The sequence below is a fragment of the Falco cherrug genome, chromosome 1 (assembly GCF_023634085.1).
Source record: "Falco cherrug isolate bFalChe1 chromosome 1, bFalChe1.pri, whole genome shotgun sequence".
In the NCBI taxonomy this organism is placed as follows: domain Eukaryota; kingdom Metazoa; phylum Chordata; class Aves; order Falconiformes; family Falconidae; genus Falco; species Falco cherrug.
The window spans coordinates 38,436,185-38,462,995 of NC_073697.1; the positions used below are offsets into that span (position 1 = coordinate 38,436,185).

Here is a 26,811-nt window from a genome sequence, read left to right on the forward strand (position 1 = left end):
GCTGGAGGAAGGGTGCTTAGTCCACCACATCTGGCAATGCTCAGGAGCCACAGCTGTGCTGCGGGGCTCGCAGTGAGCTCTCCACTAGTGACGCGCTTTGAGCCCTTTGGGGAAGGGTCCGAGCGCAGGGTCAGCGGCTTGGAGCTGGAGTGGCTGGCAGTGCCAGTGCTGTAACTGCCGAGCCTTGATCCCACCTTCAGACCAGGGACTCCAGATGCTGGCTGATGCAGGCTGATTAAGGCATTTATTGATTAACGCACTATGAGGGAATTGGCAAAGCAGCAAATAATCTAATTAACCGAACAACATTCCACTAATATTAATTCACAGACACGTAATTATGCAGACTTATGCACGACTGTGAAGCCATTAATGATAGCTCTTACATCTAATGAGTCACACATATGGCTGCTGTTGAGTAACAGTTCTCTAAGTGCTGAGGTGCCAACCTGTTTCCCCGTCCCCAAGCCTCACGTATGCCCAGCTGGTTGTCCTAGGGCTTTCCTCCAGTGTCCTGCTGCATTTGGGGCATCACTGTTGCCCGTGGGTGCTCCCACCCTTGGAAGATCCAACCTCTGGTGGTTTTGGCTATAGTTTTGTGCCTTTTTTTTTTTTTTTTCCTCCCCTCGTTTGGGCTCTTCGTTTTGCTGCCTTTACACCACATTTTCCATGCTCCTTTCCTCCCAAACAAATGCCCTGCCCCTAATGACCTTCTCCCCATTGGTCCCAGGGAGCCCAGATGAAGATGGAGCTGGCCAGCCTGACGCCTCTGCAGGTACCCAAGATGTCCCTCCCCAAGAACAAGCAGGGAGAAGGTCTGGCCACGCACACGCTGTATCGCAAGACCAGCCAGCTCCTGGAAACCCTCTATCAGATGAGCGCCAACGCCAAGGTTGTAGACATGAAGCAGACCAAGTCAAGTAGGTCCTACACAAACCTTCCTTGGCTGAAGCACCTGGGGAGCGGGGGGTGGGGTGGGGTGGGCACAGGCAGCTGCAAGTCAGAGGGAGCTTGGCCCACGGTCTGTGAGCAAGCTCTACATCTTCTCTCTGCCCTGGGGAGGGACTGGCACACACTTCCCGTCTGGCCAGCATCCAGAGCAGGGTTTGCTGCGGGGCAGAGCTCCTGCCTACCCGCTGAGGGCTGCCTGCGAGGGATCTGCTCTGGTGGCACAGGCTTCCCTGTGCAGCAGGGAATGGCCTTGTGCCCGCAAGACATGGCTGTCCCCGTCCCCCTGGCTGCGGGCATCCATGTGTCTGTGGACAGTGTGGCACTGGTTCAGAGCGCAGGGGCTGAAGCTGCTCCCTGGAGTCAGCATGGCTCAGCCTCTTCCCTGCGGCACTGCTGGGTGAGCTGGGAGCCCCTCACTCCCCAAAACCTCCCACCATAACAAAGAACCTGAGGTGGGCGAGTGCTCTGCGCACACTGTGCGCCCTGCAGCTCTGGCTGGCTGGCCCTCGAGCCCCGAGGGGGACAAATTCCCTCTCCTCCCTCCTCTAAACCTCCCTCCCCTGTGTCGGCATTCGGATGAGCCCGTGCCAGCGGATGAGCCCGTGCCAGCAGCAGGCTGTCAGGGCTGAGCGAGGTGGCCCCGCTGCTCCACAGTGGAGGTGTTCGGGGCAGAGAGCGCTGGATGGGTGCTGGTGCTGCCATTACACCCGTGCAGCCCTGCCCGTGCCTCGCCAGCCCGCAGGGCGCCTGCCTCTCTCATCTCCTGCCATTTTCTGCAGCAAGGAGCTCATCAGCGCGGCTGCTGGAGCAGACGGCCCGCCTGTGGTCCCTCAAAAACAGCATCGACACCCTGAAGGTAAGGCAAGCCCCCCCACGCCAGCTGCAGGCTGCTGCTGGGGTGGGAGGGTGGGTGTCCTGGTGGCCCCCCAGGCCCAGCCCTCCTGTCCCCCTGCGTCGTGGGGGGAACAAACTGGCACATCTCAATGTGAGCATCGTCACTGGTAGCGGGGGTGAGGTGCTGCCCCTTTCCCAAATGAAGCTGGGTTTGAGTCCCGGGGCTGTGGGGCGGTGAGGGGCTCGGCATGGCGGCAAGGGGTTCAGCACGGTAGTGAGGGGCTCAGTGGAGCAGCAAGGGACTTGGTGAGGAGATGAGGGGCTCGGCGGGGTGGAGGGCCTGCGTTTGCCACAGCAGTAGCAAGTTTGGGGGCGACCGTGCCATGCTCTTCCTGCCGCAGGATGACACGATGCGGGAGATGGTCCAGCAGCAGCTGGGCGCCAGCGTATCCACCAACTTCGGCATCTTCCCCTCCTCCTCCTTCCTGAAGGTGAGACCCCCTGGGCTGGGGCAAGAGCCTCCATGCCCCCCCCCCCCCCCCCCCAGTTTGCTCCGGGGTGGTGCGTGGCGGTGGCTGGGGAGGGGGGCCGCCCCCCCGGGTGTGCCCCCCCCTAAGGTCGCTGTGCCCTTGCAGGCCAAGCAGGAGAAGGAGGAGGGCATGGCCTACTACGGCAAAGTGACCTTCCCCTGCCCGCCGGGGCACAGCCAAGCGCACAGGCTGCTCCTCACCCCTGAGCTGCTCCACAAGCTGCGGGGACACTTCGCCTCCTAAGCCGGGCACGGCCCCCCGCCCCGCACAGACTGCGGCTCGTCGCACCCCTCCGCTGCCTCTCCCCTGCCGGCCCCGGCCGCTGCTCCTCCCCGGCCCCGCGCGTGCGGTGGCAGCCGGAGCTGCTGAACCCCGGGGCGAGCCGGGCCCCCCCCCCGCCCCGCCGCTGTCAGACACTACGGCCGCCGGGACCCCCCTACCGCCGCGGCGGGGCTGCACCGGGGGGGCCGGAGCCCTCCAACCACCCCCCGCCCCGTGGGGCCGCTGCGGGCCGGGGGCTGCGACCCCCCAGCCGCGCGGCCCCCCCGGCACTCGCACTCTCGAATAAAGCTGCCCTGAAGCTGCCCGCGGCCCCGCGCCTTCCTGCGCCGGCACTGGGCCGGGGGGGATGGAGGGCAGGGGCAGGGGGATCCGGGGCGGTGTGGAGACCGGGGGGGCGGTGGGTCCCGCCACGTGCAGCCCCGCCGAAGGTCGGGGCGCGAAACGCGGGACAGGGGCGGAGCGCAGGACGCGCGCGGGCGGCCCCCGTTGGTCAGAGGAGCGGGAAAGGGCGGGAGGCCGAGGCATTGCCTGGGCCTGATTGGAAAAGGAGGCGAAAGGAGGTGGGACCGCGCAGTCCTGTACTTGATTGGCTGGCGGCGCCACCGTTACGGTAGCCTGCGCTGATTGGTGGGGCTTGCCGGGGTGCGGCCGTTGATTGGCCGCGGACGGGAGGGGCGGGCTTCCGGTGCGGCGGTGTCAGTTCCGGCGGCGGCGGCGGTGGAGGGATGGTGAGTGTCCGTGGGGCTGGGCCGCGCCGGCCCCATCCGCCCGCATCGGGCCGGGCCGGGGACCGGGAGGGCCGGAGATGGGCGTGCGGCGGACCGGGGCGCGGCGGGGGCCGGGCTGGGGGTTCCTGTGCCAAGGCGGGGAGGGGGCGGGGGGCGGGCCGGGCCGGGCCGGGAGCGGGACCAGCGCCAGCCCCGGTGACTGGTGCCGGTGCAGGTGCTGCTGCACGTGCTGTTCGAGCATGCCGCCGGGTACGCGCTGTTCGCCGTGCGGGAGGTGGAGGAGATCAGCCTGCTGCTGCCGCAGGTACGGACCGCCCCGGTCCCCGGCGGGGGGGGCGGGCGATCGGGGGACGAGGGGCGGCTTCGTCCCGCCCGGGGAGAGGGTCGTGCCCTGGGTGCCGCCCCCGTTCCCCGTGGCGGCGGGGTCTGACCGGGCGCCGCGCAGGTGGAGGAGAGCGTCCTTACCGTCGGCAAGTTCCACAACGTGGTGAAGCTGGTGGCGTTCGCCCCCTTCAAGTCGGCGCAGAGCGCGCTGGAGAACATCAACGCCGTCTCCGAGGGTGAGCGGAGGGGGCGGGGGGGGGCACCGGGACTCCCCGCGGGGAACGGCGCGGCCCCGCTGACCCGCCCCTCCCGCAGGGATCCTCCATGAGGACCTGCGGCTGCTGCTGGAGACCTCCATGCCGGCCAAGAAGAAGAAAGCACTGCTGGGGGTGGCCGACGCCAAGATCGGGGCTGCCATCCTGGAGGAGCTGGGCTACCAGTGCCAGACCGGGGGAGTGGTGGCCGAGATCCTGCGGGGTGAGTGCAGGGCGGAGGCAGAGGGGATGCCTCGGTGGGGTGAGTGTGGGGGCAGAGGGGACACCCCGGGTGGGGGGGGAGGGGGGCATGGGCAGTGACCGCTCGGTGCCCCCGCAGGGATCCGCCTGCACTTCCACGCACTGGTGAAGGGCCTGACCGCCCAGTCGGCCTCCAAGGCCCAACTGGGCCTTGGGCACAGCTACTCCCGGGCCAAGGTGAAGTTCAACGTGAACCGTGTGGACAACATGATCATCCAGTCTATCAGCCTGCTGGACCAGCTGGACAAGGACATCAACACCTTCTCCATGCGCGTGCGGTGAGCGGGGCCGGGGGGTGGCAGGGGGCCGGGTTGGGGCACAGGCCCGTCTCCCCACGCTTACCACAGGCAGCTGCCCCTCCGGCTGCCTGTACAGGACGGGGAGGGAGAGCAGCGCCCCGAAGGCGGCCTGGCCTGGTCAGCAGTGCCATGGCTGGAGCCTGCCTGGGGGCCACACGCAGGACAAGGGGTGCGCGAGGGGTGGGCTGTGACACTAACGCTGTCCTGCAGGGAATGGTATGGGTACCACTTCCCCGAGCTGATCAAGATCGTCTCTGAGAACTACACGTACTGCCGGCTGGCCAAGTTCATCGGAAACCGCAAGGAGCTGAGCGAGGAGAGCCTGGAGGGACTGGAGGAGATCGTCATGGACAGCGCCAAGGCCCAGGCCATCCTGGAGGCCTCCCGCTCTTCCATGGGTGAGTGGGGATGGGCTGTGACGGCTCCACTACCACTTCCTGGGGGGGCTGAGCTGTGGCAGGAGGGGACCTGCCTGTCCTGGGAGGGGGCTTTGGCCACACAGTGGGCATTGCTCAGCCCCTGACTCACCTCTCCAGGGATGGACATCTCCCCGCTCGACCTTATCAACATTGAGAGCTTTTCCAGCCGTGTCATCTCGCTCTCAGAGTACCGCAAGGGCCTGCAGGAATATCTGCGCTCCAAGATGAGCCAGGTGGCTCCCAGCCTCTCAGCCCTCATCGGGGAGGTGGTGAGTGCGAGTGCCTGCGCACCCTGGGCTGCCCCGGGCCATGGAGATGATGTCTGAGTGAATCTGTCAATCCACTGAGTTGTGCTGCTGACACCTTTTACTGCTGATCCCTGTCCCGGGGGGCCGCACACAGCCTGGAGCTGTGCTCGTAGGGGGGGAGCAGCCGTAACACCCACCCTTTTCCTTCCCAGGTGGGTGCCCGCCTCATCTCCCATGCCGGCAGCCTGACAAACCTGGCCAAGTACCCAGCCTCGACGGTGCAGATCCTGGGGGCTGAGAAGGCCCTTTTCAGGTACCACTGCAGGGTGGTCGCGGTGATGGCAGGCCCCTGGGCCGCTGGCTGTGACGTGCTGGGCCTCTGGGGCCTCGCCCGCCTGTGAGCAGCCAGCCCCAGTCTGAGCGACCACCGTAGCTCTGTGTCTTGCTGGCGGGGCTGTGCCCCGGGCACCCCGCAGGTTAGCGGGGCAGGGGGGAGGTGGCTGTGCCGCCTGCAGGCGAGAGCCGGGGCTGCTGGTGGAGGAGGGCGGTGGGTGGCAGCTCCAGTCTGGGGGTGCCCTCGGCCCCAGGCACCCCCACACCACCCTGACCGCCGCGCCGGCTGCTTCCAGGGCTCTGAAGACACGAGGGAACACTCCCAAGTACGGGCTTATTTTCCACTCCACCTTCATTGGACGAGCAGCCGCCAAAAACAAGGGGCGCATCTCCCGCTACCTGGCCAACAAGTGCACCATCGCCTCTCGCATCGACTGTTTCTCAGGTGCCCGCAGGGCCGGGGCAGGCGGGGCAGCCAGGCAGCTCTGCCATGATGGGAATATTTTTCGTCAACAGCATCTCACAGTGTGAATGGTGACTCCTGTGGTCTGAGCAGAGCGTGGGGCAGGGGCATCGGGTGCTGGGGTGGGCAGGGTGCTGGGTGCTGAGCCCCTCTCTTATCCCTGCAGAGGTTCCCACCAGTGTCTTTGGGGACAAGCTGCGGGAACAGGTGGAGGAGCGCTTGGCCTTCTATGAGACAGGGGAGCCGCCCCGCAAGAACCTGGAGGTGATGAAGGAGGCCGTGGTGGAGGTGAGGCTGCTGCTGGGGCCAGCCAGGCCCTGCTGTTGGACATGATGTCAAACTGCCGTCCTGACCCACCATGGAGGGAAAAGACTGATTTAATGAGGCTGATCCGACCAGTGCCGCAGGGTGGTGAGGGACGCTGGGCTGGGAACCTTCTGCAGCACTGAGCTCTTGCTCTCCTTCCTCAGGCAAGTGAGGTGGTGGCTGAGGTCAAGAGGAAGCAGGAAAAGAAGGAGAAGAAGAAGAAAAAACGAGAGAAGCGGCGGCTGGAGGCCTTGGCTGCAGCTGCAGAGGAGGCAGAGAACTCCGTGCTGGAGACACAGGTGAAGGCCGGGGGGTGGTGTGGTGCTGGGAGGGCCTGCGGAGGGGGAGCGTGATGGTCCTGCCTGTCCTGCAGCTGTGCGGGGTTTGTGGGGTGGGGCCCGGGCTCCAGCCTCACAGCAGGGGTGAGGGAGGCAGGATGTGGGGCAGCCGCACAGCTCCCTGGGCCAGGCACAGCTCCTGCCGACTCTGAGCTTCCTTCAGGAGAACGACATCGAGCCCAAGAAGAAGAAAAAGAAGAAGAAGCAGCAGGAGGCCGAATCAGAGCATGAGTTGGAGGCTGTCTCGGAGCCAGAGGAGAATGGGCTGGAGGAAGAGGCCTTGCCCAAGAAGAAAAGGAAACTAACGGTAGAGGCTGACCAGGAGGAGGAAAAGAAGAAAAAGAAGAAGAAGAAGAAGAAGAAGGGAGCCAGGGACTCAGAGGAGGATTAGGGGAGTGGAGCTGGAGCCAGGCCGTACTCCAGCAGCATGGACTCACAGACTGACGGGTCAGCTCAGCATGGCCCCTTGTGGCCACCAGCATTTCATGGCAGCATAACACAACGGAACTGGCGGCACCCCATGGTCTGGGTGAGTCCCTTTGCCCAGGCCAAGGTGCCAGCAGTCCCTGGGGCAGTGCTCTGGCGCACTGTGCCTATGCAGTGTTGCTTCCTTGTGGCCCCTTCCCGTGGGGTGGCTCAGGCTGCATGTGGCAGCTGTCACTGGGCCATGCCCACAGCTTGCGTGGGGCAGAAACCCACCCCGTGTGACCGGACCTCAATAAAGGGCTGAGGTCATTGTTCATCCTCTTCTGACTTACTGTAGTGCAGACAGGTGCCCAGGATGGGCTGCTGGGCCCTGGCGTGGCCTCACATCCCCTCACCCAGGTGGGAGGTGACAGTGCTGTTCCTGCACTTTCACACTGCCACAGCCATCCTTCCCGGGGGGCGGGGGGGCAAGGAGGGAAGAGCTGGCGCAGCGAGTGTTCCGAGCCCTGTCATGCAGAGGCTACTTTTATTAGAGGGAAGCAATAAATTACCAGGTGGGCACGGCGGGAACAGGGAGGACGAGGCGAGGGGCCCTAGACATCCAGGGCAGCTATCACGGCTTGGGTGAAATCCATGGACGTGGCGTAGCCCCCCATGTCCGCCGTGCGCACCTGCAAGGAGAGGGGAGCGTTAGTGAGGAGGGAGGGGGGCCCCCACAGCGCACTGGGGAGCTGGCTGCTGTGCGCTGCGGACCAGGCTCCCTGAGGCTGTTGGCAGCTCCAGAAGTGTCCCTTCTGGAGCTGGGAGCGGGGCTGAAGGCACACTGCCCTGTGGCAGCACTGCAGTGGGCCTTGTCTCCGGTCCCAGCACCGGCTCCCGGCTCCCTTGGCCCCACGGGAGTGACCCAGGAGATGGGGGGCGCTGGCAGTGGGCACCAGCCCCTCTGCCAGCACCTGCTTCGAGGCAGGTTTTGAGGGGTGGTGGGGGAGGCAGGAATTGCAGCAGCAGGCTTTCCTGGCAGCTCCCCCCACCAGGGAGAGCCGCTTCCTGGGCTCACCCCCCGCAGCAGGCTGGAGGGGATGGCAAGGGGCCAGCACTGGTGGTGCAGGACCGGTGCTGAGCCCTGCTCCCCCCACCACAGGCACAGCCCTATACTCTGCCAGCCCAGCTTCTGGCCCTGGCACCCCCAGGTGCCCCCGAGACCTTGAGCCAACGCTGAGTCGTGCAGGGCCAGGTGGGGAACAGCACCTGTGTGGGCAGGGGTGAAGCATTGGACCCTTTTATTGCAAAGACAGATACACAGCGCAGCACTAAATACATGTCCCAGTCGCTCTCTCACGCACACGCCTGCCAGGACAGAGCCCCCGTGGTCTGCCCCACAGCACCGCTGGTCCCCAGCCCCACGGCTTGCCTGGCAGGGCAAGTGTTTGCTGCAGACAACGTCCTGCGCGGCTCACCAGGCCGCTCCAACACGCAGCTGCAGCTCGGCTCAGCCCTGCACTCCCCGGCCCTCAGAAACCAGCCACAAACCCATGAAGGGGGCGACAACAGCGCCCCAAACTGCACACCGGGTCCCAGTGAGTGGGAGGTGACAAAGCCTCGTAGCCACCTCACCCTACACATGCGCTTGTGCCGACTGCAGCCCTGTGGTCCCATTTATTGCTAATGCCGCTGTGGGTAGAAGGCTCCTACAGTCCCTGGGCACTACACTGAGCTCGGGGCGCTGCCCATTCACCCCTCCCAAGTCACCTCCAGCTGCCCTCCTCGCAGGGAGGCACAGGGGAGGCGCCTGGCAAGCCCGACTGGGGCTGGTTACTGGGCTCTGGGCTGGGTGGGAGGGAGAACTGCCCTCCTCCTCCTCCCCCGGGGCACCAGGGCCCCCCCCCGGGGCAGGCTGCACCAGGCAGGAGGGGGAGGGACGTGGCGCTGGGCTGTAAGCTACGGGAAGCTGCTGCAGGGCGCAGTGAGGTCCCCGACTGCGCGGGGCGAGCGGGGCTCCTAGGCACCATAGTGGGGGTGCAGGTTGTCAATCACAGACTTCACGAAGTCAGAAGTGGTGGAGTAACCGCCCAAGTCCCGTGTCCGAACCTAAAAATCCAACATAGGGAAGGGGAGAAACAAGGGAGAAACGTGATCGTGAACCAAGTGAAACAACTGCAAGAGGGGAGAGGACAGCAGAGCAGCTTCTCTCTAGGCACCCTGCCAGAGACCCCAGCGGGCAGCGTGCGAGCTGTCCCCCAGCCCTGCCAGACGTCCCTAGTGTCCCTAGCCAGCAAGCACTGCTACAGGCGGCAGCAGCCCCCGAGACAGGTGCGGCGGCCTGGCTGCTCCCGACTACAGCCACGTGGCATGAGCTGGAAAGAGGCGAGGAGGCCGGAGACTCGCACTGGTCCGTCAGGGAGAACACAGCGGCTTGCTACCACAAACACTCACAGCTACAGACAGGCGGCAAGCCCAGCTGCACAACACTCACTTTTCCGACTTTGATCACCTTCTTCACCGCATCCGAGATCAAGTTGGAGTGAAATTCCAAGCTGGTGAAAGAAAAGGAGCTGCGGTCAGTGCCTCATCAGCCCCCACGCCCGGCAGCGCTGCCCCCCCCACCACACTCCCAGGTAAAAGGCACCTACTTGAGATGCCGCAGCATGTTGGCGGCTGAGAGCAGCATGGCAGTGGGATTGGCAATGTTCCTGCCCACAGCCTGCGCGAAGGGGTGGCGGGCGCCCTGCAGGAGGAAAAGCCACAGTGATGGACCATCTTCCTCACCCCTGCCCCCAGCAGCACCCGCCAGGAACCCGGGGTGTGCCAGTACAGCACAGCAGCCTCCGGGGAGCCGAGACACCTCACCATCTCGAACACTGCGTACTCGGCGCTGTAACTCTCCCCAGGAACCACGCCAGCGCCGCCCACCAAGCCAGCTGCCAGGTTATCAATGATGTTTCCATAGAGGTTCGGCATCACAAGGACATCGAACTGGTAGGGGTTCTGCACCAGCTGCACGGAGGGAACGGGAGGACATGAGGCCCTGCACATCCAACATGGCGGCAGGCAGATCGACAGCCTCCAGGACAGGCCGGGTCACAAAACCAGTGAGGCAGCAGAACCCACCGTGTCTGAAAACTTCCCCAAACTGCGCTTGAGTGAGAGGGGACCCTGCTGAAGCAGCTGGGGAACGACAGACCTATTCCACCTGGCAGGGTTTTGCAAGGCCAGATGAAACGTAGCTGCTGCCTTCAACCCCTGCAGCTCCAGCCCTCCCCTGCGGCAGAGCAGGGTGAAGGCTCCTGTCTTGCACAAGGAGCAAACCTCGGGCCAGGGGCCAGGGTGGCCACCTGGACCTGTCAAGCTGTCGGTGGCTTTTCAGGTTTCAGATCGTTACGGCTTGGCTCAGCAGGCCCCGCAGCAGCAGGAGGTGCAGAACAGGTCTGGGGCGGGGGAACGGGATCCTCACCTGCATGCAGCAGTTGTCAATGATCATGGTGTCAAATTTGATCTTGGGGTACAGTTCTGCCACTTCTTCACAGCACTGCAGGAAGAGCCCATCGCCCAGTTTCCTGTGAGACAAGAAACACACCATAGGGTTGGCAGGACAGCAGTGAAATCGTTACAGCAGCAGGTAACCCAATAGCAACTGGTGTCCCTCCGCAGCAAGGCAGGGAGGTGCACCCCACACCACTGCACCCCCACAGCCACAGGCTGTGAAATCAGGGCCCAGGGGGAGCCACAAGGGATCAGCTTTTAGTGCCAGAGCTTCTCCCCTTCTCTGCTGACAGCCTCCAGGACGCAGCTGTCGGGCCTCAGCAGGGCTCATGCCAGAGACAAGACCATACAGAGGAAAAAGCCACTATTCCCAGGGAAAGCCCAGCCTCTCCGGAACCAGACCGGCACTGCTCTGCCTGGGATCAAAAGCGGAGAGCAACAAGGCCCCTGAAGTGACAGCAGTCGCGTGCCTGACAGCCAGACAGCGCTCCCACCCTGCTCCTGTGGCACTCACATAATGTTGGCCTTGTGCACAGCTGTGACCTTAGAGCGCCCTTTTTTGGTGGCATAGTCAAAGGCAAACTTGGCAATGCGCTGCGACTTGGCCCGGGTGATGATCTTCAGGCATTCGATGACTCCCTTTGCGCTCTGGACAGGAAAGGGAGGGCAAGCAGCTGTCGTGGGCGCTGTGCAGCCCAGCACCCCGACCCACACCACGCCGACAGTCCTGGCACTTCGAGGCAGAGGTGAGGTGTCTTTGCCCGATGCTGGATCACCCTCATCAAGAGGTTCCTTACACCCATCTCTCTTTTTTCTGGCATTACCCCTCCTGTAGCCCACCACCACCCTCCTTGGGTCTGCGTGTATTCCTATCACTAAAAATTTTCCTAATTTCATCAGTGTCACTCGGTACATCACTGCTGCTCCAGCCACCTCCTCAGCAGTGCTGAAAGCTCCGGTACAGGAAGTGGGAGCGTGTCTCTGGCAGCAAGGAAAGCTACACATCCTGGGGCACGCACTGTCCTTCGGCGAGGCCAGCAATGACCCCAAGCAGAGCAGCATGTGCTGGAGGGAGGCTCCCGTACCTCATGTTCCAGGGAGCTGTACTCCCCCTCCGTCTGCTCACGAATGATCACGAGGTCCAAGTTGTTGTGGCGTGTTTTATAGCCTGGTAAGCTCTTCACATGCACAACATTTGCAAACAAGTCCAACTTGCGCCTGCAAGAGAAGCAGCAGCAGAGTCAGCGCTTCGTTATGAGCTATTTCAGGGGCTGTGACTGTTCCCTACAAGTACTGGGAGAAACAGCTGGTGATGGTGCAAACACATCCCTGCCTCCCGAGACCCCCTCCCACAGCTATTGATCATTCTATTTGTCCATCCACTTTTCCCCTCAGGGACCTTGTTAATTTCCCATCTGACCTAGACTCGCTTCCTTCAGCCCCGGTTCGGTGGCAGACCACCACGACTGAGCACAATATGTTTTTCCCAGCAACCAATGCGTTGGTGTCCAGCACGGGCAGCCGAGCAGGGGACCCAGCTCACCTGAGCCTCATATCGTAAGAAGCCAGCTCTCCCTTGTACTCCATGGGGGTGTGGATCTTGCCTGCAGGACAACGTTGAGCCAGAGTAAGAACACAGAGCGCACCAACAGCCACTAAGAACATCGCCTGAACTCAAGCGAGAGGGCAGCAAGGGCTGGGACAGGGGTTGCTCCGACAGCCTTAGCCAAGTGCACAGACCCGTTTCTTGCTACATGGGACCCTGACCAGGCCCTTCGCTTCTCTGGGCCGTACTAGATCTTGTTTCAAAAGCAGAAGCTGAATATAACCTCCCCTTTGGTAAGTTCAGTAAGTACTTCAGTAATTTGCTGCTTAGCTTAAAGACAGCACATTTCCTGCTCCAGGAGCTAAGCACAGAAAATCCTGCCCTCTGAAAGCACCTAATGGTGTCTGAGATAAGGCAACGTTTCCTGCGGGCAGAGTGGAGAGCCCCTTCTTGCCAGACAGACAGCGCAAGTCCTTACCTATCAGGGCAACTTTACTTTCCTTCATAGAGTCAACCACCTGGTCCAGTTTTTCTTCTGACGCCATGTTCTGCACCTCGCTCAGGTGATGCTCATCGAAGACCACAGGCACGCTGGCAGCCTGCGTGAGAAAGGCAGAGACAGAGGTGCCCCCTCAGACCAGAGACCTGGCAGGGAAGTTACGCTGCACATTACAGAGGGCTGCTGCCGACAGCGGGGCTTGGAGAGCTGGGACATGAAGCCTTAAACCAGCCAGGCTTGCTCAGTGAGAAGAGGGAACAGGGCTCATGAAACGCTGGACCTGGACCTCTGGGTCACTTCAGTTCCAACCAATGATGTTTTCTGTCACTTTTATCACCAGGACTCCCCTTCCTTACTGTAATTACAGTTTCAGCTGCATAACCAACAACGTGGCAGACAACCCCACACTTGCTGCCTTTGACGTGTTAGAAGACAGCAGGACCAACTACCGACTTCCTCCCCCCACACACTCCCTGACGCTGCTGCCTGAGGGCAGGGCTCATCACAGATCGGGAAGGAGGCCAGAAGGACATAAAGGGCTCCGAAGCTGGCCAGTGACAGCCCTGCAGCCATGTTCCCGACAGAAGCAGTGAGGACAGCCTGTGTCCTCCCTGTCACCAGCCCGGACAGCATCAGTGTTTGCTGCTGCCTCAGCAGAAGGAGAAGGACTGAGCAGGTGATGGACCCAGACCCTGCTGGCTCCAGGACACAGTCCCAGGCTGGAAACACTTTCACACTGAAGAATGAGACAGTTTGCAAGACTGCTGCTCAGGCTGAGGCTTTTTACGGAAAGGGTGAGATCCCAGGGTTTTCATGGCCAGCCCTCTTCTACACCGGAGGAGACAGACAGGTTGGTTCCGGAGGGTCTTTGGATCAGCAGCGTCTTTAACCAACTCTGCAGCTGCTGCTCCTCCCTCCTCCATCCACCCTGCCCCATCAAGGGGCAGGAACCCTTACCTTGAACACCTCCTTGACGGCATGCATGAGCTCCGGGCCCACCCCATCTCCAGGCAGCATGGTGACCTGGAACATGCCCTCAGACTTCGCATTTTCTGACTGCGCAGAAAGCAAAGAAGAGTCAGACCTGCTGCTGCTGCACCCCCAGAGCCTAATCCAGAGTGGACCCTGAACAGGCAAGCAGCAAACTAGAGGAGGGTTACTTACAACACGAAGAATATCCGTACCCGTAGCACAATTGTAAGTTAGAAACATTTACTGCAGTACTAACAGCGAGCTTTAACTTAAAGAGCTCCTGCCTCCGCATAGCAGAGACACCCAGTATCCTGTGATCCACTGGCAACCTAAAGACCTTTTCCTTATACGGTGTCTCCAGGTATGATCTCTCCCTCTGTACAGCACAAATCCTTCTTACTGGGTGCTAACAGCACAATCTGGTGTCACCAAGTTTCCCTCACTCCTACTTCATGTCCTCAGGATCTCCTCAGCTTTCCTGCGTGCATCTTGTCCTCCTGTTGTACTCACATAGTCTCACAGCTTTTTGTTGAGTGTGGGGTTTTTTTGGTCCCGAACAAAAAGCAGTGTCAAAGATAATTCTTATGACATTCCACACACGATCCACCTCCAAATCAATGCTGCCTGCGTAGCTGCCTCCTATTCTTACCCAGTCCTTTCACTAATCCCCACCTTCTTTAGCCAGTAATTCCCTGTACAGAGCTGACCTCCAGACATGGGATTTCATAGAGCCAGCCTCAGGGACTAGACAGTCACAGTCAGAGACAAGAATTCCACTCAACAATTTAATCTGACAACAGATGGAGTAAACAGGTATCAATGCCAATATGACTCCAGAAACGCATATGTATCAGTGACATGAAGTGTAGGCAAATGATGATCATGGAAAGGCGCAATGAAAGACTAAGTGCGAAAAGAAAGATAAGATAATCTTTGCTTTTGATTTTTAACATCTCAGAATCAAGTTCCAGGGCAGAAAACCTCGCCTACCGTTCAGCAACTAAATTTCAAGAAGCAGCAAAGCATCTGCAGAGGGAACCGTGACATAGGCCCAAGCTCAAGGTCAACAGAACAGTCTCAGTGCTGAGCCCTTCTCTTCTGATGTAAGATGTCATCGCTTATAGACAGGAACCAGACATCCTGCCAGGCTGAACGTAGCAATCACAATGTTAATTCGCTACCCGGCACTTGTGGTGTTCCCCCCTCAGTCCTACCTACAGAAAACAACTCATCTCTGTGCCACAGCTCTTACTGACTCCTGACAGAGTACTTGTATGTGCTACAACTATTGTATGTGCTAAGCTAATACTTGCTCTTACGTTATTCAATCTCTAACAACTGTGTTATTTTCTGTATTATTTTGTATTAACTACTACAGACAGCTACACTAAATTCAGAATTAAATGACAAGGGCTTGATCAAAATAATTTTCGTTATTGCAATCAATGCCACGCTCTGGCTAGTGGTTTTTAACCAGAAGAACACTTGCCAGGGTAACCCTGCCAGCAGCCCCCTGCATGCTGCCGAGGCTACACCAGGGGTCAGAGGGCTGGGGAGGAACCTCTGGGGAGGAACCTCCAGGGAGGAGGTAGCAAGGCCAGAGAATGTGCTGCTCCAGGAGCAAGAAAAGCTGCTTCTACCAGGCAGAGCTCACCCAGGAGCACTTCCAATGTCCAGTGGCTGCCGCTGCCCTGCTCCCCACAGCAGCTCCCTGCCCTGCAGTAAGTGCCAGGGCTGGCTGCAGTCAGGGTGGGCCCGAGGGGGACTCCTGCTCTCACCTTGGCCCGTGGGATCTGCTGGAGGGCAGCAGAGGCATGCAGGCTCCTCCACACACCGAGGCTCTGGGCACGCAGGAGACGCTGGGGCAGAGGCAGCAGGAGGGTGAGACTCCCAGCATGGACGAGCCCCCCTCCCCTGCACAGCCCTCCCAGCCCAAACTAACACACCCGGCCCAGCCTGGCCCCGCAGCCCCCAGCCTGAACACCCCCCTGGCCCAGGCCTTACACCGTCCAAGGCCCTCAACCGCGATCTGCATCGACCCCAGCCCAGCCCGAACCCTCCCCCCTCCAAGGCAGACCCCCCCCTGCCCCGCCTGACCCCCACAGCTCGGACAGACCCTCACCCTTGGAGCCTGGGCCCTTACCCCTGCCCAGACTTACGGCCCCCACCCAGGCCAAACCCTGACCCCCGGGCCCACACCCCCATCCAGCCTGACACACACCTCCCCCGCCCCGGCCCAGCCCGAGCCGTCACACCCCCAAGCCAGCCCCCCCAGCCCCCGCCCCGCCTCACCCCGGCGGCCGCCCGGCCCACGCTGAGCGCCGCCATCTCGCCGACCCACAATGCACCGCGGCTGCGGCACGGCGGAACGCGCGTGGGGCGGCCCACAATGCACCGCGGCTGCGGCACGGCAGGAAGCGCGTGGGGCGGGGCCGAGGCGTCCCCTGCGGCGCCCCCTGGCGGGGGGGGGGGGGGGGGGGCATTGAAACCACAGGGCCCCCCTCGAGACCCCCCTTGGGGACAGCCAGGGACACCCCCCTCCAGCCCTCCCCAGGGCGTGCTCCGGGCTTCCATCACCCCACACCCCGGGCCACCCCATGAATGCCCTGCAGCCCCCCCCATAGCCCCGCCCAGGGACCCCGGGAGCCCCTGTGCCCACTCACCGCGGGGTGGGGGGGGGCTGAGCAGCGGCGGGAGGGGCGCTGAGCGGGGCTGAGGGTGCCAAGCATTTCTCACCCGAGGCAGGACAGCGAGCTCTTCTCTTTATTGAACCAGGCAGGGGGCTGGGAGCCACCTGCCCGCAGCTGGGCAGAGGCTGCACCGGCACTGGGGGGGTCCCGCCGCTGCGTTTTGCAGCCAGCGAGGAAGACCTCGGAGCAGCTGCGAGGGGGGCGCTGCCAGGGTGCCCCCTGCGCCGGCCCAGGGCACAGACACCCTTCTGTCCCCCCACCCTCGCCCCCACAGTGAGGGGGAGGGGAGCCTGGACTGGGGGCAAAGGGCTGGGAAGCCCGGAGTGGTTCAAGTGGCAGGACTGGGGGGACAGAGCCCCCCTGGAGTGCATGGTAGGCAAGAGGCCAGGGCAGGGCCCCCCGGGCTGGGGCTCACTTCTTCAGGAGCTGGGCTCGAGCCCGGTTCAGCTTCTCGGCCACGGCGGTGTCGGTGCTGGCAGTGCACTTGGACAGGACAAAATTCATCTCGGTCTCATTCTTGTGCTCAATGGCAGCGTCGGCCGCCTGGTCCAGGTCCCTGCAGCAGAGAAGGGCAGCTGGGGGGGCTGGGGGGCCAGGACAGGGAGCCCCAGCCCCCGTTCCCCCCTGTCCTACAGGCCCCAGCCACAGCAAGGGCAGGCCCCTCCAGCAGCCTGCACTGACTGTGGAGCACGAGGGTCCAGGTGCCCCTCAGCATCACCCACATGCTCCTGCAGGGGGTCTCATCCACCCCCAGGCCCCCCAAGACCCCAGCACCGCTGCATGAGGAACCAGCTGCCCCTGTGGGCTCCGACCCTACCTCCTGCACCCCACGCTGTTCCCCCCGACGCCCCCAGGAGGGGGCCAAACCAACGCACCCCACCAGGACGAAGGCTTTGACACGCTGCTCGGGGGTCACGCGGGGCGCATACTTCTTGGCCTCGTAGCGGTTGTGGTGCTTCACCGAGATCTCCACAAAGGGCTGGGGAGGAGAGGAGCCCAGTGGGAGGGCGGTGAGGCTGGCTGCCGGCCCCCCCCAGCCCCCCACCTTCAGCCCTTGCTGCACACAGTGTGCTCCTGCTGCCCCACAGCTGCCCACCAGGCAGGGCTGGCCCCACTCCCACGGGGAAAGCTCTTACCAGGTACCCAATGGGCGACTTCTTGCTCTTGGAGAACTTCTCCATCTCCTCCCAGTCCCCACGGTTGGCCAGGGCGCTGATCTTCAGCCACCAGTACCTGGGGACACAGATCAAGCTAGCTCCTCCCGCTGCCTGCCCCCCGCAGCCCCCTGACTGCCACCCCACGGCTGCCACGTGGAGAAGCCCTCCCCGGGACCCACCTCTTGTCGGGGATCTTGAACTCGCGGTAGAGCTGCTCGGCTCGCTTGTGGTGGCCGTCCAGGATGAGGTTGGAGACAGTGTCATGGAGCGAGAGGTCGAGATAGGGCTTGTCAAAGTCCTCCTGGAGGTGTCGCTGGAGCCGCAAGAGCTTGATCTGATCCTCTGTGGCCTGGGGAGCAAAGCACCAGCCTGAAGGGGCCCTTGCCCCAGCAAGCGATGGCAGCAGCCCACCCAGCCTCAGCCACAGAGCAAGGCAGGTGGAGCAGCAATGTCCCACTGAGCAGAGGTGACCCAGCCGCAGCCTCGTGCCCCCCGGCAGCACCCCATGGCATCTCCCCAGCCCTGGCCAAGCTCACCTTGGCAGCGAACTCATTTTTGGCTTTGTAGTACTCGTCCAGGGCATTCTGCAGAGCTCCCACTCGCCCTTCAATGCGCTGGAGACACAGAGCACAACCGCTTCAGCCCCTGCCAGCACGGATGCCACACTGCGGGGATCGGGCAGCACCCCCAGAGCGCCCCAGGTGAGGTGCGAGGGGTGTCTGGTGCCGAGACACAGCCAAGGCAAGGCTCCGTTTCTGCGATGCTTTGCTTGACCCCCAGAGATGGCCAGAGGGCTGCATCCTGCCTCGCCCCGAGTGGGATCCCGACCTCCCAGCACAGGCAGGGTGGGCTGGGTGTCTGCTAGCACAGAGCCCCGAGGTATGAGCTGGGGAGCCCCTTTCCCATGGCCTGAGCATGTGGAGGGGGAAAACCCCTCTGGCTGGTGCTGAGCTGCATAGGGCAGAGGCAGCTACCAGGCGTGAAATTCCCCCTGCCCCTTCCCCAGTGCGCTGGCTCTCCCGGGCCACGCAGCTCCCTGGGCAAGGAGTCGGCAGCCCAGAGCCCACCAGCCCTTCCTCCCTGCTCCCACTGCCGGGCACGGACCTTCTCCGAGTAGCTGGAGTGGACGTGGAAGTTGCCAAGCTCCTGGTGATTGTCGTCCTGGTTATACAGGTCCTTCAGCGTCTCCCGCTCCTGGTGCTTGCAAAACTGGGGAGCAACAAGCGGGTCTCAGGGCATGCGGGGACAGGGAGCTGCACCGCTCCGCCACAGCATGGCTGCCGGGAGCCAGGCATGCGGCCGCAGCCCCTACCTGGCGGTACAGGCTCAGGGCCACCGGCTGGTTCTGCAGCGTCATGAAGAAGGTGCCACGATTCAGCTCGTTCTTCAGGTGGAGCACGACAGCGTAGACTGGGGCAAACAGCGCAGTTCAGGAGAGGGGGACGGGCCCTTGACCCCCACACGGCCAGCCCTGGCGGACGAGGGGACGTCCCGAGCCCCACGCCGAGGGTCAGCACTTCCCCACAGGGCTCAAGCAGCTCCCGCCACCCTCATTCCACAGGGCACAAAGCTACGAACGGGCTCCCCCAGACCGCAAAACCCTCCCCCCTCCTCCGCCCAGCCCTGGCCCTCACCCAGGTCAGTGTCCCCACTCTCAATGGCTTTGCTGAGGGCCAGCTTGCTCCGCTTCATCTTCAGCAGCAGCGGGACCTGCTCCCCGGAGCGTGGCTCATACTCCAGCAGCTGCAGGCAGCAGAGTGGTTGTCAGTGCACGGCCACCAGGCGTGACCCCCCCTGGCTCACCCATGCTACAGCCCCAGCCAAGAGACCTTGATGGCAAGCTCTGTCCTGCCGCAGTCATAAGCCCGGGCAGCAATCTCAGAGTAGGAGATGCCCGGTGTGTCACCCAGCTTCTGGTTAATGGCATGGGCCACCTCCTCATCAGACTTGTCCTTCTGCTGCACCTGGCAGGGCGTGAGCGGAGAGGTCTCTGCACAGCCCCAGATGGGCAGAGCCCCCCCAGCTGCCTCCTTACCTTGTAGCAGGCCCAGTGGGCCAGGATGCGGCTGACACCCTGGATCTCCGAGAGGCGCAGGTACTCGCAGATTCTGATGGCCAGGGGGTAGAGCCGCCGCAGGACCAGCCTGGTGCGGCACACAGTGGGTCAATGGTGTGGCCCCACACGTGTCCGAGGAGCCGAGCAGCTCAGCCCCTGGCCAGGGAGACTGGGACCACAGGGACGGGGACCACAACATGGCCAGACACTGCCTCAGCCCAGGCTACCTGGGGACAGGGCTGTCGTGCCCGACTCGTGGGGACTCTTACCTGTCCAACAGGACCTCAACAGTGAGCCGCTTGTATCTGTGGGGGCAGTCAAGGGACATCTGGGACTGCAAAACCCCACAGAGCACAGGCAACGCATGCCAAGCACCTGCTTCCATCCTGGCAGCATCCCTGCCTGACACACTGCGGCCAGCCCCGGCACATAGAGCCATAGGGCCAGCTCGGCTCGGCCAGCACCGCAGACCGGCTCTGCAGGGTGCGATGAGTGTAGAGGTCTCAGCTACAGACCCCCGTCATGGGGCATGGGGCACAGCTGGTGCCTGAACCCACAGCACCAGCAGCTAAGCAGCTCTGCAGCTCTCCCCACCTTGTCTCGCTCCACCTGTGAGGTGGCCACCCCAGCAGGGCCCGGAGCCCCAGGCAGCATTGATCCTGCCTAGGCCAGATCCTGCACCTGGCCCAGCATCATCCCTCGTGCGCTGTCCCACAGAGGATACTGGGTGAAGGTGAGGGGGATGCCGATCTGGTAGTCCCGGATGGCGTTGAGCACCCGCAGGTCCTGGCACATGCGCACGAAGCTCTCCGGGGGGAACTTGTCGATGAAGCACTTCCCAAAGGACGCTGCCTGTGGGAAGAGGTGTGCGATGCTGGGGCTGCACCGGCCACAGCATGACTGCCAGCTGCGAGGGAGACTGCTTCAGCTGCAGCCAAAGCCTCCCTCTGCCTCGCTCACCCTCAGCAGCGACTTCTGGGTGTCCGGCTCATGCTCGTAGCCGGCTGCCTCAATGCACTGGCTCACCGCCTCCGGGAGCAGCTTCTGGTCCTTGATCTCCCGCAAGTACTCGTCTGCCTTCTGGCTCTCCTTCTGCAGGGAGCACAGCAAGGTACTCAACGGTCAGGGTGAGCCCCAGGAGCCCCAGCACCCCTGGGATCAGGGGCCAAGGGAGCCCTGCCCTGGTACCTTGGCCCCAGCAGGGACCTCCGGGATCTCCCCCTTCCCCTCACTGCGGGATAACACTGGCAGCAGTTTGCATCAGAGCCACCCCAACCTCCCCAGGGGTGGGCAGGACCCAGAGCAGGGCAGCGGGCCGTACCTCATACTCCTTCTGTGCCTCCAGCAGAAGTGCTCCCGGGGCCATGGAGGCAATCTTGAAGATCTCCTGGCTGGCCTCTGCAGAGATGGAAGGAAAAAAGAATATGTGAGAGGCTGCCCCAGCCCAGGCACATCACCTGCACCTGTTGCAGCCTGCTCCCCCACCATCCCTGCCCAGCTCTGGGACTCCAGGAGAGCCCGTGCCAGCACTGTCCTTCATCAGAGCGGGAGCACGGCCACCGTCGGCTAAGAAGCCGGGCAGAGCTGTGACTGTAGCCCCCAGTAAACACCAATCCAAGGGTCCAAGAGACGGAGGCAGGGGCAGCTGCCAGGACCCACGCATTCCCAAGGAGCTATTCCACCCCACAGCCATGGCAGCTCCGCTCTGGAAAAGCAAGGAGGGCAGCAGTGTGGGAGGCAAGGAACAGGCGTGCCAAGCTGTGCCAGGCCTCAGCTCAAAGTGTGGGGGCTGTGGCAGCGGGAGGAGTGGGAGCAGCCCTGCCTCAGGACACAGAGCTGGCAAAGGAGGGGACCAGAACTGGCCCAGTGCTGGGAAAGCAGGAGCCCTGGGCCAGGTGATGGGCTGGGTTCAGAGCCCTGCGCTCAGGGGCTGGTGGGGCTCAGGGCACAGCTCTACTCTGCTGTGGGGGGTCTCACCACTCCTCGAGTCTCCAGAAAGAACTGGGTGGGCTGGACCCACACACATAGAGCTGGACACAGTGACAGGCCACAGCCTGGGCGCTGGAGAGACCTGCCCACCCAGACGCAGGGGGTCCCACACAGCCTCGCCACCCAACACCATCTCACCTGGGATCTCGTGCAGGAACTCATGGGAGGTGCGAGACAAGATCCGGACCCCATCCAGCTCGGGCACCAGGTAGGAGTCCTCATCCAGGACAAATCTGTGCTCCTTAATAAGGGCTCGCAGGAAGAAAGCAGCTCTGGATACAGCCCAGCCCCAGCAATGCCACAGAGGAACCTCCTGGAGCCCACATCCCCATAGGGCTGTGGCTTGTGACCTCCCTTTTCCATGGAGAGTCAGCAGGGTGTGGGCTCAGCACTTTGGAGAGACAGGAATCCCCCCCAGCCACAGCAGCTCTCCTGGAATTGGGACTGGATCTTGGCAGGGCCAGTGCTCCTAGCCACAGGGGCTTTGGTGGCTCCCAGCACCAGAGGGGAGCAGGATCCCCTTGGCAGGGAGGGTCCGAGAAGGGGGACAAGGGCCAGGGGGACAGACAGGAGGAGGTTTTGCTGCTGTACCATACCGGGCTGGACAGGGGAGATTACAACAGAACTACACAGAGAACAGTCAGCCTCCTCCGACCACCCTGGGGCCACTGACACCGAGGGGGCTTCCAGGGATACCAGGGTCCATGACAGCCAGTGGTGGCCCAAGGAGGGCCTGCGGCAGCCTGCAGTTTGGGCTGGCCTTTGGAAACGACACTGGTGTCCCTCTTCCCCAAAGGATACTGGATGCACTCCGTGGAGTTGCCCACCACCATCAGCTGCCGGTCCCAGGTCACGACCACAGCACGCTGCCGGCTCCGGGGACGCATGCACCTGCCAGGGAGCCCCAGCCCCGTTGCAGCCCCCCATGCATGGAACGGAGATGCGCGAGGGTCCTGCTCATCCCAGCGAGCAGCAAGGTGGCCGCAGAGCCGAGAAGACCCTGGCAAAGGCTCAAGGTACCGGCAGAGAGCAGGTCTGCAGGACCAGGGGCAGGGAGACCACTCACCAAACCATCTGCTTGGGTGGAGATCGGACACTGCTGTGGAACTCGCAGAGCTTCTCCTGCAGCAGGAGAGAGCTGGGTCAGGGGGTCAGTGGCATCGTGTGGGCTGCAGAGATGGGTGGCACTGCATGCGCACCAGGGCCACGTGCTGAGGGGAGCTGCCAGGGTTGAGAAGCACAGCCCAAGCTGTAACGGACACCGGGAGCATGGGTGCTGTGCCGTGAGCAGGTCCCATGGGAGCACCCAGCCTGTCTCTGGCCCTGGGGGCAGCCAGGGCTGCAGCCGACACAGCTGAAGGACAGGGATGCTGCATGAGCACTTAAACCAAGTGTGAGAAACATTCCTCCGCTGCTGCAGCACACGGCATGCCTGCACATAGAGAAAGCAGCTGCTTATGCTCAACTGAAACCCAGTAAGTGAACGAAGGCGAAAGAAGAAGGATCGGTCTCAGAGGGCACAGAAGGCAACCAGCACATCACCAGCACACAACACAGGGAAATTTGCAGGGGAGGACCATGACTTACAAGCAAGGCCCCTACGCTGAAGCGACCACACCAGCAGTGGTGATAAGGCTGGGGCTGCCCAGAAAATGGTACTGGGACCAGCAACCAGCAGGGAAACAATAATTTGTGGTGGGCTGTTTATCTGGGGGGAGTTCAGACAGGGAAAGGGACGTGCAATGCCAGCAAAAAGGTGGGTCCAGAAACAGAAAAAGTGGGGAGTCAGGTCTAAAATCAGGTGAAGAACAGAAAAGGGTGGATGTCCTGAGAGCAGACACCTGCAGACAGCAGCGAGGCCGACCTGCAGCCCTGAATCCATGGGGAGCCCCAGGGAACCTGTGCAGACACCCTACGCTGCTGGATCTGTCTGCCAGACAGGGAGCAGAGGGGTGGGCTGACACCCTGATGCCCCATCACGGGGAGGGGAGGGAGAGACTCACCTTCAGTGTGGCTAGCCCCATCCAGATGTAGCCAGTGTCGGTGAAGAGTGCCAGGCAGCGGTAGTTGAAGGACACAGCCATCTGCAGATAGGTGCCAGCAGAGGGGCTCATGCCAGGGGGGGTCTGGTACGGGGAAAGGGTGAGGGTTACACCCTGGGGGGCATGCTCCAGGGACACAAATGTGCCACACGCCAGCACCGACGCTGCATAAGGGGCTGAGGGCTGGTCAGAGTTGGGATGTCCCCTCCCACCCTGCGCCTGCTCAACCCTCACTCCTTTGCCCCTGGCCAGGATGGGGCCAGATGTCCCCGCTGTACATGCCTGCCTGCAGGACAGCAGGAGGAAGGACCTACACCGGTGTGTGCTGGTGGCAGGAGAGCATCCCACGGGACAGCAGGGGACAGGGGAAGGACCTGACAGTGCGCATGGGGGGGCTGCAGACCACCCTGCTCCCTGCAGACACCCGCCAGGGCTCACTCACCACCATGGAGCAGGAAGTGTTATCCAGGAGGTAGAGGTCCTGTCCGACCGCCAGCAAGACGATGGTGACTCTATCCTGGGACAGCACAGCCCAGCAAGAAGGCGGCTTCTGCAGACCTGCCAGGCACCAGCGTCAGGTCCCCACACCCAGCCGGAGCTGGGGGTAATGGGGACGGGACGCACCGGGAACCTCGGGCATCCTGCGCAGCTTCAGGTCATCGATGTTGGTGGTGAGGGAGAAGCGGTGTGCGCCGGTGAGGATGGCCACACCGGTGCCGTACTCAGTGTGGAAGACCTTTGCCTCCAGCACGCGGTTCTGCAGCACCTCCTGTGTCATGGAGAGAGTGGTGGGCTCGGACTGGGGCTCAGCACCACACTGCCGCTGCTCCAGGAGCAAAAGCACCCTGGGGGTGAGCGAGCCCAGCCTGGGGCTGCACTGCTGGTACTTGTCCCAGCTCAGACAGGCCTCGCTCCTGCAGCAACGAGGGAATCGTTCTGGTCCCAGGGGCCATGGGCATGGTTGCCAGCCTGTTCTTGAGGGCAGGCAGCCCTGCAGGGAGGCTGAGAGAGCCCCAGGCTCCCCACTGTACCCTGTGGGGCTGGGGGAGCACTTGGCGAGGCCTCGCAGCAATCATTTCTCTGTCACACAAACCCAACCCTGGGCATCCCTTGAGCTCCCCAGCCTGCCACACTCACATTGCCCATGCTGAAGTGGCGCATGAACTCGCAGAAGAGGTTGTAGATGAGAACGGTGCCATCCTCCTGGATGCACAGCAGGTCCTCACTGGCCGTCCAGCCCAGCTGCACCAGCTGGCCGCTCTTCCACTGCGGACAGGACACACGTGAGCGCATCATGGGGCTGCTCAGCTCCCAGCCAGCCCAGCCCCACAGACCTCTCCTCCAGGAGGCATACATGAAGCCAATGGCCACCATTGGGCATCTGGAGGTCTGATGCCCCTGGCTGCCCTGGCTCTGCAGGGCCCTGCAGTTGCAGCAGCTTTCCCTGTTCCTCCACGTCTCACTGCCCTGCGGCCGCCACAGCCCCAGGCATCAGGGAAGGGATGCTCCTCCTGCAGCACCAATGCTGCAGCTCCCTTTCCCACCCCATCCTCCTCTTAGATGACGTCCAGAGGTACCTTGATCCCACAGTTCTCCCAGGGCTAGGCAGCCTTCTTCCCCCTACAGCTTCCCCTACTTTCCCCTTGAGCACACCACCACTTCTAAGCGGTTTTTCCAAAGCTTTCAGGGGGCTGCAGAGCTGCACGAAGCCATTGCCCCAGAGAACACAGGGTGCCCGAGGACATGTGCCCCCCCAGAGAGACCAGAGGAGCTGCCCAAGGGCACACAAACCAGTGGCACAGGCAGAGGCAGCTGCTGGCCTCACAGCCGAGTGATTCACCTACAACACCCAGCCCGTAACCCAGCCACACAGCGCTGCACCCTCTCAGTGGTGCCACCAAGCCTTTCCACAACCATCCTGCCCACAGACTTATTGCTGCGAGGGGCAGAGAGCTGCAGCCCCTGGTGTCCCCCTAGGTGGTGGCCAGGGCTCCCTGGCATGTCACAGCAGCACCCAAGGCACAGCTCCAAGGGGGGGGGACACAGCGACCCCACACCAGCTCACCGGCATGCTGGCCAGGAGAAGCCCCGAGGCAGAGTAGATCTCCAGCAGTGGGCGGGCGCTGGGGGATTTCTCCTTGCGGGTGTTGTTCTTCAGCAGAGCTGTGGGTGGGATGGGACAGCCTGCCTGAACCACGGCCCCTCTGACATCACGGCCGGGGGGTCAGGGCAGCCCCGGCACGGATTCCCAGGGGGCCAGGGCCTGGCCCTACCTATGGGTCCTCCATACGGGGCGGCCGCCACCATGCAGTCCCGCAGGTCCTCCTTTAGGCTCCACTCCATGGTGTACAGCTCGAACTTGCTGTGGGCAACAGATGGACAGACGGGCGGATGGATGGACAGGTGGCAGACGCAAGGACAGGGGTCTGGGGATGGTGCCCACCCCCCAGCCAGCCCCAAGACCAGTGGCTGTACCAGGACACCCCAAGCAGCCCCAGGACCCCTCTGGCTGGTCCCAGGGTCCATAAGCAGCCCTGAGACCCGCTGAGCAGCTCCAGGATCCCCCTGGCCAGCCCCATGGTCCATGAGACCCCCTGAGCAGCCCCAGGACCCCCCTTGGCTGGCCCCCGGGACCGTGAGCAGCCCTGCAACCCCTGAGCTGCTCTGGGACCCACCCCAGCCAACCCCAAAGTCCACAAGACCCCGCGAACACCCCCAGAACGCCCCCGGCCAGCCCCAGGGCCCACAAGCAGCCCTGAGACCCCCTGAGCAGCCCCAGGACCCCCTCAGTCGGCCCCAAGGTCCATGGGACCACCCCCAACCAGCCCCGGGACCCCCCAAACTATCCCCAGGGTCCATAAGCAGTCCTGAGACCCCCAAGGAGCTCTGGGACCCCCCCAGCCGGCCCCAGGGCCCACAGGCAGCCTTAGGACCCCCCCCAGCAGCCCCGGGACCCCCGCGGCCGGCCCCAGGGCTGGGGAGGGGCCGCCTCCGGCCGGTGCCGGGCCCAAGCCGCCCCCGCCGCCCCTCACCGGTAGAAGGTCTCCTCGCCCAGCGGGTTCCAGTTGGCCGTGTAACAGTCCATGGTGCCGGGCCGAACTGAACCGGGTGCTGCCGGTGGCACAGCCTCTGCCTGCGCTTCCGCCCGCCGCGCCCCGCCCCGCCCCGCGACGCCCCGCCCCGCGACGCCCCGCCCCGCGACGCCGCCACGGTGGTCGCCATCTTAAGTGAGGGCATCGGGAGCGTGAAAGGGAATCGCCATCATCGTGGGTGAGGTCACGGCGGATCGGCGCCGTCGCCATCTTGAGTGAGGGCACGGCCTCCCTCCCGCTCCCGGGCCCCACGGGGTCCCCTGTCACCATCCCTGAATGACAGACACGCACA

General features: G+C 63.0%; 4 protein-coding genes and 2 non-coding genes across 16 annotated transcripts in view; 4 read left to right on the forward strand and 2 right to left on the reverse strand.

The window, feature by feature from the left end:
• DCTN1 (dynactin subunit 1) overlaps nucleotides 1-2,899 on the forward strand; it is an 84,686-nt gene extending 81,787 nt beyond the window's left edge. For all 10 annotated transcript variants that reach the window (XM_055702888.1, XM_055702891.1, XM_055702896.1 and 7 more), the window contains 4 exons: nucleotides 731-920; nucleotides 1,731-1,807; nucleotides 2,187-2,276; nucleotides 2,421-2,899. In XM_055702888.1, the coding sequence (XP_055558863.1) occupies nucleotides 731-920; nucleotides 1,731-1,807; nucleotides 2,187-2,276; nucleotides 2,421-2,558 (495 nt within the window). In that variant the 3' untranslated portion in view covers nucleotides 2,559-2,899. The remainder of the gene's footprint in view (nucleotides 1-730; nucleotides 921-1,730; nucleotides 1,808-2,186; nucleotides 2,277-2,420) is intronic.
• Nucleotides 2,900-3,257: 358 nt separating this feature from the next.
• Nucleotides 3,258-7,312, forward strand: NOP56 (NOP56 ribonucleoprotein). The gene is made up of 12 exons (XM_055703076.1): nucleotides 3,258-3,325; nucleotides 3,540-3,629; nucleotides 3,771-3,885; nucleotides 3,965-4,126; nucleotides 4,244-4,442; nucleotides 4,674-4,861; nucleotides 5,000-5,151; nucleotides 5,343-5,443; nucleotides 5,760-5,908; nucleotides 6,093-6,214; nucleotides 6,397-6,531; nucleotides 6,734-7,312. The coding sequence occupies exons 1-12, from the start codon at nucleotides 3,323-3,325 to the stop codon at nucleotides 6,959-6,961; spliced, it is 1,644 nt and encodes a 547-aa protein (XP_055559051.1). The 5' UTR covers nucleotides 3,258-3,322; the 3' UTR covers nucleotides 6,962-7,312.
• Nucleotides 5,949-6,019, forward strand: LOC114014862 (small nucleolar RNA SNORD56). The gene has a single exon (XR_003558534.1). It is a non-coding gene; the product is annotated as a small nucleolar RNA SNORD56 (small nucleolar RNA).
• Nucleotides 6,251-6,319, forward strand: LOC114014861 (small nucleolar RNA SNORD57). Its single transcript, XR_003558533.1, has one exon. It is a non-coding gene; the product is annotated as a small nucleolar RNA SNORD57 (small nucleolar RNA).
• Nucleotides 7,313-7,508: 196 nt separating the features above from the next.
• Nucleotides 7,509-15,923, reverse strand: IDH3B (isocitrate dehydrogenase (NAD(+)) 3 non-catalytic subunit beta). Of its 2 annotated transcripts, none has more exons than XM_055703097.1 (12): nucleotides 15,786-15,923; nucleotides 15,272-15,352; nucleotides 13,479-13,577; nucleotides 12,501-12,621; nucleotides 12,020-12,080; nucleotides 11,562-11,694; nucleotides 10,991-11,124; nucleotides 10,448-10,550; nucleotides 9,844-9,990; nucleotides 9,627-9,721; nucleotides 9,470-9,530; nucleotides 7,509-7,667 (listed from the first exon to the last, which is right to left on the reverse strand). In XM_055703097.1, exons 1-12 carry the CDS (start codon nucleotides 15,819-15,821, stop codon nucleotides 7,590-7,592), a joined length of 1,149 nt encoding a protein of 382 aa, XP_055559072.1. In that variant the 5' UTR covers nucleotides 15,822-15,923; the 3' UTR covers nucleotides 7,509-7,589. The 2 variants fall into 2 exon arrangements, with proteins under 2 accessions (XP_055559072.1, XP_055559069.1); XM_055703094.1 differs by having other exon boundaries at nucleotides 7,509-9,084.
• A 310-nt stretch (nucleotides 15,924-16,233) lies between these two features.
• Nucleotides 16,234-26,583, reverse strand: VPS16 (VPS16 core subunit of CORVET and HOPS complexes). The gene is made up of 24 exons (XM_055702979.1): nucleotides 26,460-26,583; nucleotides 25,701-25,789; nucleotides 25,493-25,590; nucleotides 24,565-24,693; nucleotides 24,052-24,196; nucleotides 23,870-23,985; nucleotides 23,389-23,511; nucleotides 22,452-22,507; nucleotides 22,187-22,276; nucleotides 21,524-21,618; nucleotides 20,718-20,794; nucleotides 20,357-20,488; nucleotides 20,121-20,248; nucleotides 19,666-19,701; nucleotides 19,376-19,484; nucleotides 19,170-19,304; nucleotides 18,975-19,083; nucleotides 18,653-18,750; nucleotides 18,445-18,549; nucleotides 17,877-17,954; nucleotides 17,520-17,689; nucleotides 17,320-17,416; nucleotides 17,059-17,162; nucleotides 16,234-16,739 (listed from the first exon to the last, which is right to left on the reverse strand). The coding sequence occupies exons 1-24, from the start codon at nucleotides 26,510-26,512 to the stop codon at nucleotides 16,595-16,597; spliced, it is 2,517 nt and encodes an 838-aa protein (XP_055558954.1). The 5' UTR covers nucleotides 26,513-26,583; the 3' UTR covers nucleotides 16,234-16,594.
• Nucleotides 26,584-26,811: the final 228 nt, after the last annotated feature.

Excerpts from the sequence above, each read along its gene's own strand:
- NOP56 (XM_055703076.1), top strand. Across the intron at positions 3,886-3,964 it reads CATCAACGCCGTCTCCGAGG|GGATCCTCCATGAGGACCTG; the intron begins GTGAGCGGAGGG and ends CCCCTCCCGCAG. Across the intron at positions 6,532-6,733 it reads ACTCCGTGCTGGAGACACAG|GAGAACGACATCGAGCCCAA; the intron begins GTGAAGGCCGGG and ends AGCTTCCTTCAG.
- IDH3B (XM_055703094.1), bottom strand. The coding sequence starts at position 15,821 with ATGGCGGCGCTCAGCGTGGGCCGGGCGGCCGCCGGG. Across the intron at positions 12,081-12,500 it reads AAGTAAAGTTGCCCTGATAG|GCAAGATCCACACCCCCATG; the intron begins GTAAGGACTTGC and ends GTTGTCCTGCAG. Across the intron at positions 9,991-10,447 it reads TTGACAACTGCTGCATGCAG|CTGGTGCAGAACCCCTACCA; the intron begins GTGAGGATCCCG and ends CCCTCCGTGCAG.
- VPS16 (XM_055702979.1), bottom strand. The coding sequence starts at position 26,512 with ATGGACTGTTACACGGCCAACTGGAACCCGCTGGGCGAGGAGACCTTC. Across the intron at positions 22,277-22,451 it reads CCACCCAAGCAGATGGTTTG|GTGCATGCGTCCCCGGAGCC; the intron begins GTGAGTGGTCTC and ends GCTCCCTGGCAG. Across the intron at positions 19,485-19,665 it reads GTTGAGGTCCTGTTGGACAG|GCTGGTCCTGCGGCGGCTCT; the intron begins GTAAGAGTCCCC and ends GTGCCGCACCAG.